An 11,992-nucleotide genomic window follows, 5' to 3' on the forward strand; every position below is an offset into this window, starting at 1 on the left:
ACTTGAGAAGCTTCCCCATTCAGCGCCGCCGCCTCCGACCACTTTTATGAAGTGCGGCTGTGCACTCGCAGGAGTCCTCTGTTTGCTTCTTTTTCAGGGTGTTTATTTTTCACCATTCACCAGAACTCGTCTTAAATAAACAAAGGACGATCGTTGTGCCGGCATCGCAGCGGATGGGCGCAGCCGGCCCCGGAGATCGTCCTGATCCCTCCAGATCTGCACTAATGCGCCATGAAAGCAAAGGTCAGAGCCACTGTATCTTAATAGAGTGTCTCGAATCGTGAATCCAGCTCATTGCCATAGCAACGTGCGCCTCACCCTGACGGGGCGAACCGCATGCGGACCGCTCAGTGACCCTGCGCCGCCGATTTCACACTTGTGCAGCCGTGTGTCCGCATTTATAAGGCAATATTCAGACAGGAATCTCTAAGATTCTGCCTTTGCCCCTCCAATCTATCAGGAAGCTCTTCCTGCGCCCTAACCCCAGCCTCCCTTCCCAGATAATGGCCGGCTTGGTGTCAGTAAGTGGCTTGCACTGGGTGTAGTCAGATGGGGACGTCTTGCTTGCGGATTGCCATAGAAATCCTAACACACCATGAAGCTTGCCCAAGGCCGGGCCTTCCGCTCGGGACTCAATGGCTTTGAAGTGGGGCCTGATCTGCAGTGGGCACTGGGGGCTCCATGGGCCGGACACAACAACGGGGGCCACAGGCAGAAAAGGGAAACTTGTTTTCTCTCCTCTATACAAGCTGCAGCCATTGTCACTTATCTTTTATCCTTTCTATTTCCCAGGGATGATTCATGTCTGAGTGGCTTTGTGCTGCCCTCCCTTTCACAGGAAGCTTCATTAGAGAGCTATAAGTTTCTCTATTGATTACAGACTCCATTTACAAGTCCTCTTTGGTCTCTTCTGTTTGGCTGCAACCAATCTGCCAGAAAACCCATGTCGTTCACCTTTAGCACCTCCAGCACAACTGACAGAGGCACATACTAACCTCCTCATCAAGCTGCTATTGACATTAATAACACTGCGGCTTATTAGCTGAGCAAATACAAAACAAGGCTGAGGAGGAGATGGAAGTGTCCTGCTTTACTTAGATTCCATGCAAGGTCTGCTCACTTCCACAGCTAGGGTCCTCCGTGGTCTGGAAAAGCTGGGTCACTACCTGACGCTGGACTTGCATGTTAGCACACGTATGAAAATGTATAATATATATTATATATATATATATATATACACATACACACACACACACACACGTGTGTACATATAGATCATATATAGACACAAATGTATATGTACACACACCTATTTATGTGTCTCTCATATATATACTTATGCTCATACATACATTTATATGTGTACATAAATATGTATGCATATATACACACAAATATATATTTATATGTGTACATAATAAATATATATATATATATATATATATATATATATATATATATATATATATATATATATACACGTGTGAGGGAGAGACTATATGAATATATATCTTTGTTGATACCCCTGAAGACTCTCAAAATGTAGTATTTGTTTTCATTTTCCAATAATGCAACTCAGACTATTTCTTGTTTGACTTTGTTTATTGAAATGGTATTAAAAATGGCAATGACCACCATGAAGAAGTAGGTGTAGCTGCTCTCTTTCAGAGGAGATGCCACACAGACAGGTGACAGCAGCACTGCACTAGTACAGGACTCTAGCAAGCACTGAGACCAGGATCACACTGCACAGGACACATGCAGGACTAGCTGTCACATCACACCGATTCAAGTAAAATGCAAAATATAGCTGTATATATTTATCTATGTGCCATAGATTCTCTTCTCACCTTCATTGCTTATTTTATAAAATGATGATACACGATCAAACACCAATATTTCACCATAAAGTCATCAAGTCATAGAAGTCTTTGGTGTATGAGCGCCCTTCCAGAATAACAAAGTCCAGACTGAAAATAAATTAATTCAACTATTACAAAATCACAGTATTCACATCCACATTGTCAACAACGACGAGACTGGCACAAGCAATCACAGCACACACAACAGACTTCTATCCACCCCGGAAAGGGGCAGTCTACTGGTCTCTGAGGGGCTATTAGTAGTCTTTAGTACCATGGAGGAGCTCACGCGAAGCTCCAGTGCTGGGGGTACCGAACCATCGGGACTGTGCTGCTTCAGGAGTCTACATGGGAGGTTTCACCTGAGAAAGTCAGGAGTATTATGGAGGATAGAGCATGAACAGGGACAGCTGCTACATTGTGGGGTGGTGTCTGACCCGGACCACCTTCTCAGAGCCAATAAATAATAGCACGGGGCTCCTCCACAACATGGCTGTGGGACAGCAGGGTCTCCGGTCTGAGTCCTATCCAGTACCAGAAAACGCATCAAATGTCCATCACCTCTACTGCAAGGGGTGTGTGTGTGTGTGTGTGTGTGTGTGTGTGTGTGTGTGTGTGTGTGTGTGCGTGCGTGCGTGCGTGCGTGTAAATAAGTAGACAACAAATGTCTGTGTACTTGTATAATGTGTATTTGTATATAAAATCAGAGTATGAGTGTATATATGAAGATATTTCGTTATATGTACAATCGGTTTATTGTCTATGTGCATATAAAAGTAAGGTAGGTGTGGGTGTGGGTGTGGGTGTGGGTGTGGGTGTGTGTGTGTGTATTATATTATATGTGTGTATATATTATAGTAAGTGTTTTCTTGCTTTTGTTATGATTCTATCATTTAGTGCATCATTTAATACCATTTTTCCAAGTAATTAGTTCCACCACTTTCATTAGAGCTTGTAATTACAAGGTTTACCAGCCTTATGAGAAAAAGAAGGTGACATATCGCTTTCCGGTGTGTGATTTTCTTCCCATGATTGTTTGGAGCATGGTAACATTGGATTTAGGGGTTTTACATCTGATGGTGATCACTACATTACATAGCCACCAGCTCAGATTCACCAGTCCTCCCATCAGCACAGGAGCTGCCAGTGGAGCGGTACCTTTTTACAATAATAAATAACTTAGTAAAACAAGGGGGGAACACATCTCTTTAAAGTCAGTATATAAAACAGGTTCTCACAGGTAAAGGGGGAGAATCTGTCCCTGCGGCCAGGACGGCCCTGTACAGGGGGCACGGAGCCCACTGCTGCTCAGGGCTGTAAACGGGGCGTCCCCCAGCTCAGCGGGTGCTGGTGCCAGTGTACAGTGGAGAAGCCCCGGGGGGTTTCCATGAGGCACATGAGGCGGTGCAGCCTGCTAGGAGGGCATTGCACTGGCAGTGGGCACAGACTGTTTATCCTTGCGGCATGGCCGGCCATGTCTCCCAGGTGCACGTCCGCTTTCCGAGATGCCGCTTTGTGGAGCGTCTGGTCTGCTGGAAAATAAACCCTGGGAGAAGCAGTGATCCATCTGTCATGGCGGGAGCAGCAGGTGGGGTCCTACCGAATAGTCCTCTCAGCGGTCCTGTAAGTGTCCTCCTCCTCAGAGTCCGTGGACTCTGCATTGCTGGAGGGGGCGTGCAGGTTATTGGGGGCCCCACCGGCCTGGCACACATACCACTCATTGAGGTTAGTGACCTGAGGGGAGAGGTTGGCGCTGCGCCCCCGGCCCTGCTCCTGGGTAGGGGACAGGGACTCGTCCATGGGGGCAGAGGAGTAGCCCAGGGCGGAGGGCGACCCCGGGGGGGACTTGCAGTGGATCTTCATGTGCTTCCTCAGGGAGCTGGGATGCGTGTACGACTTGTCGCAGCCTCGGACCTTGCAGTAGTAGGGCTTGTCGCTGGTGTGCACGTGAGAGTGCTTCTTCCTGTCACTGCTGTTGGCAAACTTCCTGTCACAGCCATCAAACTCGCACTTAAATGGTTTCTCCCCTACAGAAAGAAAAACAATAAGAGAGAAGATTTGTGTTAAATCACCAGAGTCAGATGTATCTACACTGGGGCCACGCAGAAAGCCCGCCTACACGGGGGCCACGCAGAAAGCCCGCCTACGCGGGGGCCACACAGAAAGCCCCCCTACACGGGGGCCACACAGAACGCCCGCCTACACGGGGGCCACACAGAACGCCCGCCTACACGGGGGCCACGCAGAACGCCCGCCTACACGGGGGCCACACAGAAAGCCCCCCTACATGGGGGCCACACAGAAAGCCCGCCTACGCTGGGGCCACGCAGAAAGCCCGCCTACGCTGGGGCCACGCAGAAAGCCCGCCTACGCTGGGGCCACGCAGAACGCCCGCCTACACGGGGGCCACACAGAACGCCCGCCTACACGGGGGCCACACAGAACGCCCGCCTACACGGGGGCCACACAGAACGCCCGCCTACACGGGGGCCACGCAGAACGCCCGCCTACACGGGGGCCACACAGAAAGCCCCCCTACACGGGGGCCACACAGAAAGCCCGCCTACACGGGGGCCACACAGAACGCCCGCCTACACGGGGGCCACACAGAACGCCCGCCTACACGGGGGCCACACAGAACGCCCGCCTACACGGGGGCCACACAGAACGCCCGCCTACACGGGGGCCACACAGAACGCCCGCCTACACGGGGGCCACACAGAACGCCCGCCTACACGGGGGCCACGCAGAACGCCCGCCTACACGGGGGCCACACAGAAAGCCCCCCTACATGGGGGCCACACAGAAAGCCCGCCTACACGGGGCCACGCAGAACGCCCGCCTACGCGGGGGCCACACAGAAAGCCCCCCTACACGGGGGCCACACAGAACGCCCGCCTACACGGGGGCCACACAGAACGCCCGCCTACACGGGGGCCACACAGAACGCCCGCCTACACGGGGGCCACACAGAAAGCCCGCCTACACGGGGGCCACAAAGAAAACCCGCCTACACGGGGGCCACACAGAACGCCCGCCTACACGGGGGCCACACAGAAAGCCCGCCTACACGGGGGCCACACAGAAAGCCCGGCTACACGGGGGCCACACAGAAAGCCCGCCTACACGGGGGCCACACAGAAAGCCCGCCTACACGGGGGCCACACAGAAAGCCCGCCTACACGGGGGCCACACAGAAAGCCCGCCTACACGGGAGTCACACAGAAAGCCCGCCTACACGGGGGCCACACAGAAAGCCCGCCTACACGGGGGCCACACAGAAAGCCCGCCTACACGGGGGCCACACAGAAAGCCCGCCTACACGGGGGCCACACAGAAAGCCCGCCTACACGGGGGCCACACAGAAAGCCCGCCTACACGGGGGCCACACAGAAAGCCCGCCTACACGGGGGCCACACAGAACGCCCGCCTACACGGGGGCCACACAGAAAGCCCGCCTACACGGGGGCCACACAGAAAGCCCGCCTACACGGGAGTCACACAGAAAGCTCGCCTGGAGTGGAAGTATGAGGTGTCAACATGAGCAAAGTGTGCTATCTATACTGAGGGGCAGGATATTCCCACCCCAGGCTAGAACTCTATGGTACATCTGTGTAATAAGCAGTGAAGTGCAGCCTCCAGGGTGAGGGCCTCTGGCAGCACCAGACCCCTGCCGTCTCCTGCCACTCAGTCACTGTAGGAAGCTGTGCCCTCCAACACTGCACTATATGAGCTCACTGCAAATGGCAGGCCTAGTAGAGTGGCATGTAACCCTCTGGAATCTCAGCATCATGCCACATAGATGAGATGTGTGTAAATATAAATTTGAATTTACAATATGTATAAAATCAGTGTTTACTATATATATATATATATATATATATATATATATATATTTCAGAGTTTATTATATATGTACAGAGACACACACAGTAGGTTGTCACCTTTTTGTACACATGGAACAGTGTAATCTATCATGTGGGGTAGGACAGGCACATGGGATGGATTCTTTATGAGATCTGTGTTTAAGTCATGATTGTTTGACAGATGACTGGCGCCAAATCCCGCACAGCTCCCCACCCCCAGTGCAGCATGGTGGCCCCTTGCAAATAAGCATACTTATACAGCCTCGCCTGACTTTATACCGCCAGATCAGGTTATTGTGAGCCGAGGATGCTGCCCCTTTACACGTCACTTATCACGTTTTTCACTAGACCCCCTAGTGATTTGGCTAATACCTTCTCCCCAATTACCTTGGCTGTCCTGTCTGCTTTCCCTGCTCTTCTCCCTCTACTTCTTCCTTTTACTATGCCACACTACTCTCATGTCAATCACTGGCACCCCCCCTGCTGTGCCATCTTCTGCACACCAGCCCCCCTGTAATGGCTCACACCGTACCAGTCCTAGCCCCAAACCCTGATATCGGTGACTGAGCACTTTATTAAAAACAATGTGTCGTCCATGGTCAGAATTGATGCTAATGATGAGATTCTGTGACCTGGCTTCCCATTCCCAGTACTGTACAATGTATAATATGCTGCAGTATTCCATGAGTGGCACCAATGATCCCGCAGCCTCAGCACTCCACTATCCCAGATCTGCCCGTAACACCTCATCATTTCTGCGGCTGGCAGATCGTCATGTCTGCCATTAACATGTCAGCACCTCTACCACTAATATATACTCCGTGATCCCACTCACGCATATACAGCTCTGACAATTGCCTCTGCTTCTCCAGACCATGAACCCTGGCAAGAATACATCAATCATCTGCCTAAAGTTCTTCAGAGAGAACAAGACAAATAGATCACCAGTGACAGATCCTCAAAACTGAGCTGCTAATCTCATCACTGTATATATATATATATATATTCTGTATATGGACCATCCAGCTCTAGATTTGGGGGATTATAACTAATAGTTCAAAAGGCTCTGAGCTGATCTGTCTAATGTTTCTTGGTCACCAATTATTTTAACTGCTCAGGCGAAATTAAAACTGTCATTACTAAATACCAAAACATACATCTTCCCATAGCACCTGGTAACAAAAACACACGACCCTCCTAGGCCAGACCACTGCCTGCATCACACAAGCTGCAGACTGCACATGCGCCCCTTTACTTTTTATTGCACCATGCATCACAAGCTTCTTTTTCAATATATATATATATATATATATATATATATATATATATATATATATATATACATATCTGGGCCCCTAAATCTATGAAATTCAGTACACAGATAGACTGATAGTGAGAGATATGTCAGCCCCTCGGATGCCTGCACAGCCCTTGTGCCATCTCATGTGCTATGCTGTACTATTGATTAGAAGGCTGGGACATGCTCCAATACTCAGCACTTCAGCCCAGCACAAGAAAACTTCATGTAGTCACTATGGTGTATAATATTAATCAGTATCCCTGATTGTATTTATTATTATTTTTATTAGCATGTGATAGTAGCTGTATCCATATTTTTGCCTCTATTGAAATATTAAAGAAACATTTATGGTAATTTTGATCTCAACCACAAGCAGCTGTTTCACAACTATTTTATCATCTTTACCCTTGTATTCTCTACCTATCTCAACCAGGCATCTGAAGTGGTAACTGCAGAGCACAAGAAGGACCTCATCTATTTAGGAAGAATAAAGGATTATTCCTTCCTGTCCTGTATCATCAGTCTAATAAAATAATAATTACAAATAATTAAGTAGCTTCACAATTATAAAGACATCCTTCATTGCTTGCCACAAATCATAAGGAAATGCATTTGATTTTGTAATTTGATTAGTGTTGTGAGAAATCACAGTGTCAGATAAAACCAGGTCCTTTTCCTGTGCTGTCCCAGTGATATTGTTACAAAGCAATACAAGAATGTATTGCAGCGTCTGCGGCGTTATTATGTGTGTGGGGGGAGGGCGGCTGAGAATTACTATTACTACTACTACTATTACGTCCATTTTGTATTTTGGCAAGGCCTCAGTGTTTGGATTTCTTCCATCCTACTTATCAAAGTCAAGACCGCTGTGTCATCAAATGGGTTGGCTCTATGTAGACCTACACTAAGGCTATGTGCACACGTCAGGATTTCTGGCAGAGATTTCCCTGACAAAAACCTGACATTTCTGCCAGAAATCCGCATGCGTTATTGACACGTATTTCCCAACGCATTAAATAGCGGGAATAACGCGAAAAAAACCCAAAATTAATGAACATGCTGCTTTTTTTTTTTTTTTTTTACCGCGATGCGTTTGTTTGCCGAAAAAAAACGCATCATGTGCACAAAAATTGCAGAATGCATTCTATGAAGAAGGGGTCCAAGATGCAATCTGATCAAAGTGTCTAATCATAGTAAATAATAATTAATAATACAAAATGATTATAATCAATAATAGTAATGATTATTATAATATTCTATGAGGATTAATTAGTTCTTGTGGTAATGATGTATCCCTGTTTTAGGTATAACTAGATGATTAAACATGACCCTCCCAGTAGTGAGCGGCAGCCCCCCAGCCTGAGTGCGCACTCCCCGGAGTTGCTAATGAGCTGCTTCTCAGGACTCCCATTCATGTGGATCTTCCCCCATGTATTGATTTGCAATGTGCACATTGACTATTGTGTTCACACCAACCTGCAATGTTTGTCGCTGTTTTGGTATGCAAAGAAGGCAGGAGCTGTTGCAGCCACGAGGGTTTAACCCCCTGGTGCCCGGGCAGTGCAGCTTTTCGAAGCACGTGGTTGCTGCCCATAGGAACCCCAGTGATGAGTTACCCGATGCCTCTGTCGGTGTCCCCCACATCTGACCGTCCACCAGGGGTAACCGGAGAGTGCCGCTAAATCACTTATTCATGAGCAGTCGTCACATGGCCGAGGACGAAGGAGGAGGACACCCACCTGTATGAGTTCTCTTGTGGATCTTCAGGTTCTCGGAGCGGGCGAAGACCTTGCCGCAGCCCGGGAAGGGGCAGGGGAAGGGCTTCTCCCCCGTGTGCACCCTGATGTGGTTCACCAGCTTGTACTTGGCCTTGAATGGCTTGCCCTCCCGCGGACAGTCCTCCCAGTAACAGACGTGGCTGCTCTGCTCCGGGCCCCCCACATGCTCCACCGTGACGTGGTTCACCAGCTCGTGCATGGTGCTGAAGGTTTTGGAGCAGGTCTTCTTGCAGCTCTGGTCCTGGTCGATCCACTTGCAGATGAGCTCCTGCTTGATGGGCTGCCTCATGTACCTCAAGAACGCCCCTGCCGCGGCGGGGTGGGCGGCGAGGCTCACATTCAGGTTCATGGAGGTGTAGCTGTGGATGGAGGGGGCGGCGTAGTGCTCGGCTCTGAAGGCTTCCGCTCGCCCGTACAGCTCTCCGGCCAAGCCGAGGCGCATCTGGCCATTCAGGGGGTGGTGCACTCCCGGGGGCGCCTGCTCGTGGAGCCCGGGGAACAGAGGGTGGCTCGCCCCTTCCGAGTGCCCGTAGGTCCCCGCGGAGGAGATGAACATGTGGGCTTGGTGGTGGGGGGAGCTGGCGGCCGGGTGCTGCTCGCCCAGCATCTCCCTCCGGAGGATGAAGTCCCTGCTGCCCGTGTAGCCAGAGTGGGGGTACGAGACTGTGGCCGGGGCCCCGAAGCCTGCAGCTTCAGGGTGGGCTGGCATGTGCTGCGAGGGGCTCAGTTTCAGAGCACCAGCCTGGGCCATGTGCTCAGGTCCGAATGGAGTGAGGGCAACTCCAGGGTCACTCCCCATCTCCCCAGGGTGCAGGTGGGCAGGGTGGGAGTGCGGGAAGCCTGTCATAGTCTGCTGAGGATGGCCTTGAGCCGCTGCCAAATCCGCCAGCCTCAGAGTCTGAGTCCTCTTGCTCAAAGGGGGCTCCATCACTACACAGTCACGTCCATCCACACTCACTGGTGTGGTCTTTCCCCCTCTACCATCCTTCACACACACGGGCAGATGACGCGTTCTGTAACTTCTTTTGTCTGATCCAACTCTGCCCGGTCCGATCCCTACTCTGTCCTCCAGCGATTGGCAGAGCGCGCGGCATTGGAGGCACAGTGGGGGCATAGAGTTTAGCGATGGCACAGCCGGGATTGGCCGGGATGCCAGGATTGGCAGGAGGCCCGGGCCTGTGATTGGCTGGCTGTCAGGCCGCTGCTCAGCGGGGATCCGCCCCCATGCTCTCAGCCGCATTCCACTTCTCAAACTTCTACTTGTGCAAACTTTTCCTGCACCCTGAGGCTGGCGGCGGCGGGCGGAGGGCACCGTGCCAGGGCGTCACTGCTGCCGGGGACAGGCTGGTGAGCGCCCACGAGGAGCCCCTGCGCGCCTGTACAGTCACTGGCTCCATCAGGAGACCTTCACAAGCCCAGGCTCCTTCCCAAAAATGACACGGTCAGACTAAGCAGTCACCCGCGGATTCTGTGCGGCAGCGCTGCGGACAATGCTTCCACCCGTGCCTGCAACCTCTGACTACTGTGCTGCCTGGCTCTGGGGTCATGGGAGGCGAGGAGGTGACCGTGCACCGTCTCCTGCCAGCTGTACACACCGTCCGGAGGCGTGGGCCGCTCACAGAGGTAGTGGAGGGGTCACACAGGTGACGATCCGCAGATTCGCACAGTCATCGAGAAGAAGACTCATGAAGTCGTTACAATCAGACAGGTCTGGTCCCAAATGTAAGCAGGTGCCACAAACCAGCACATAGTGATCCAAGCTAGCACCCAGATATTTCCTGTATTAATTTATATCACTTTTATAGAAATTCAGCTCATTTTTATTTACCTTTAGACTGTTTGTCTTTGTTCCACAATTTGTAGGAAATTAAATAAATAAAAAATATATAAATAATGAAAACATTCAAAACTGTAGAGATAAATGACAGTAAAGGTTAAATAAAGTGATTATGAATGATAGAATTGAAGCCTGACTCCCCTGACATAATATAGAAACATAGTGTGTGTGTGTCATATGCCCACAAATATGTACACACAGATATATATATTTATATATATATATATATATATATATATATACACACACAAATACATATACAGACATACACATATAGTACATCCACACACATGTATTTATGATATATATAGTATATCCACACACATATATACATACGTACACACACACATATATATATATATATACACACACACACACGTTTTCATTTTTATACAAATAATTTATTCTACTTTTCTATATTTTTCTGATGTCTTACATTTTCATGTACTCGCACAGCATTTTTCTTCCCTGCCCTTCCTTTGCCTCTACTTTTATTTAATTACTGAAAATTTAATGGCTTAATTTGTAATGGAAAACTTGTAAAAGTACATGATTGACTCAGGCTGGCCGGGCTCACCATCCTGCACACCTCTTGTCAGCATGCCGGGATCTGCCATCGATTTATACGTCTTCATTCTAATAAATGTGATCAGCTTCTGCTTATAATGTGGAGAAAACTCAACCTTAAAATCCGTCAGATAGACTATGCACCTTTTACATAGTGAGCAGTCTCAGATCTGTGATAAAATAGCTCTAAAATACTGTGCAAATCTATAATGTAACCCCCTAAAATACACCATGCTGTAAACGCTACTCATATTTTACATTGTTCATTTCTAATTTTTACGAATGAAAAATACACTATTCCCCAATTTTTCAGGAGCCAAAGTGTAGATGGGATGAATATTCTGGATATGTCAGATGTATTGAACAGAACTTCAGTCACCAGAATATGGACACTGATCTTCTTATTACAGTAAGAACTTAGAAGTCTGTGGTTGGAAGAGAAATAGACGTCTTAAGATTTCTTCTTTTGGTAGTTGTGCACTATCTCCTTCCACACGTTATCAATAACCAGTAAAGTGCTGGTGTCAGACATCCTTGCTGGTATTGATGCTACCCATATAATGTCACCACCACATACTATTGAGAAGTGGTTACAATGGGTTCCTAGAACATGGGCGCTGTCACCCCTTTATTGCAGGGTGCTTAAACAGTACCTAGTACCGGGAGGTCACTAAGGTGCATCAATAAGTGTAATAAATACACTAGTAAATGGAACGCTAAAGTGAGACAATCCATTAAAACGGATAACGATTGAATTTATATGACAGTAAATGCAATGAACA

The 11,992-nt window shown here is 49.0% G+C and overlaps 1 protein-coding gene across 1 annotated transcript; it reads right to left on the reverse strand.

The window, feature by feature from the left end:
• Positions 1–1,583: 1,583 nt before the first annotated feature.
• ZIC5 (Zic family member 5) lies at positions 1,584–9,858 on the reverse strand. Its single transcript, XM_069757969.1, has 2 exons — positions 8,768–9,858; positions 1,584–3,889 (listed from the first exon to the last, which is right to left on the reverse strand). Exons 1-2 carry the CDS (start codon positions 9,732–9,734, stop codon positions 3,459–3,461), a joined length of 1,398 nt encoding a protein of 465 aa, XP_069614070.1. The 5' UTR covers positions 9,735–9,858; the 3' UTR covers positions 1,584–3,458.
• Between the last annotated feature and the right edge of the window lie 2,134 nt (positions 9,859–11,992).

This window comes from Ranitomeya imitator, chromosome 3 (assembly GCF_032444005.1).
Source record: "Ranitomeya imitator isolate aRanImi1 chromosome 3, aRanImi1.pri, whole genome shotgun sequence".
NCBI lineage: Eukaryota > Metazoa > Chordata > Amphibia > Anura > Dendrobatidae > Ranitomeya > Ranitomeya imitator.

Bases quoted from the DNA above. Each gene is read 5' to 3' on its own strand.
- ZIC5 (XM_069757969.1), bottom strand. From the start codon at position 9,734: ATGGAGCCCCCTTTGAGCAAGAGGACTCAGACTCTGAGGCTGGCGGAT. The intron at 3,890-8,767 runs GTGGGTGTCCTC...TTCTTTCTGTAG, and splicing joins CCACAAGAGAACTCATACAG to GGGAGAAACCATTTAAGTGC.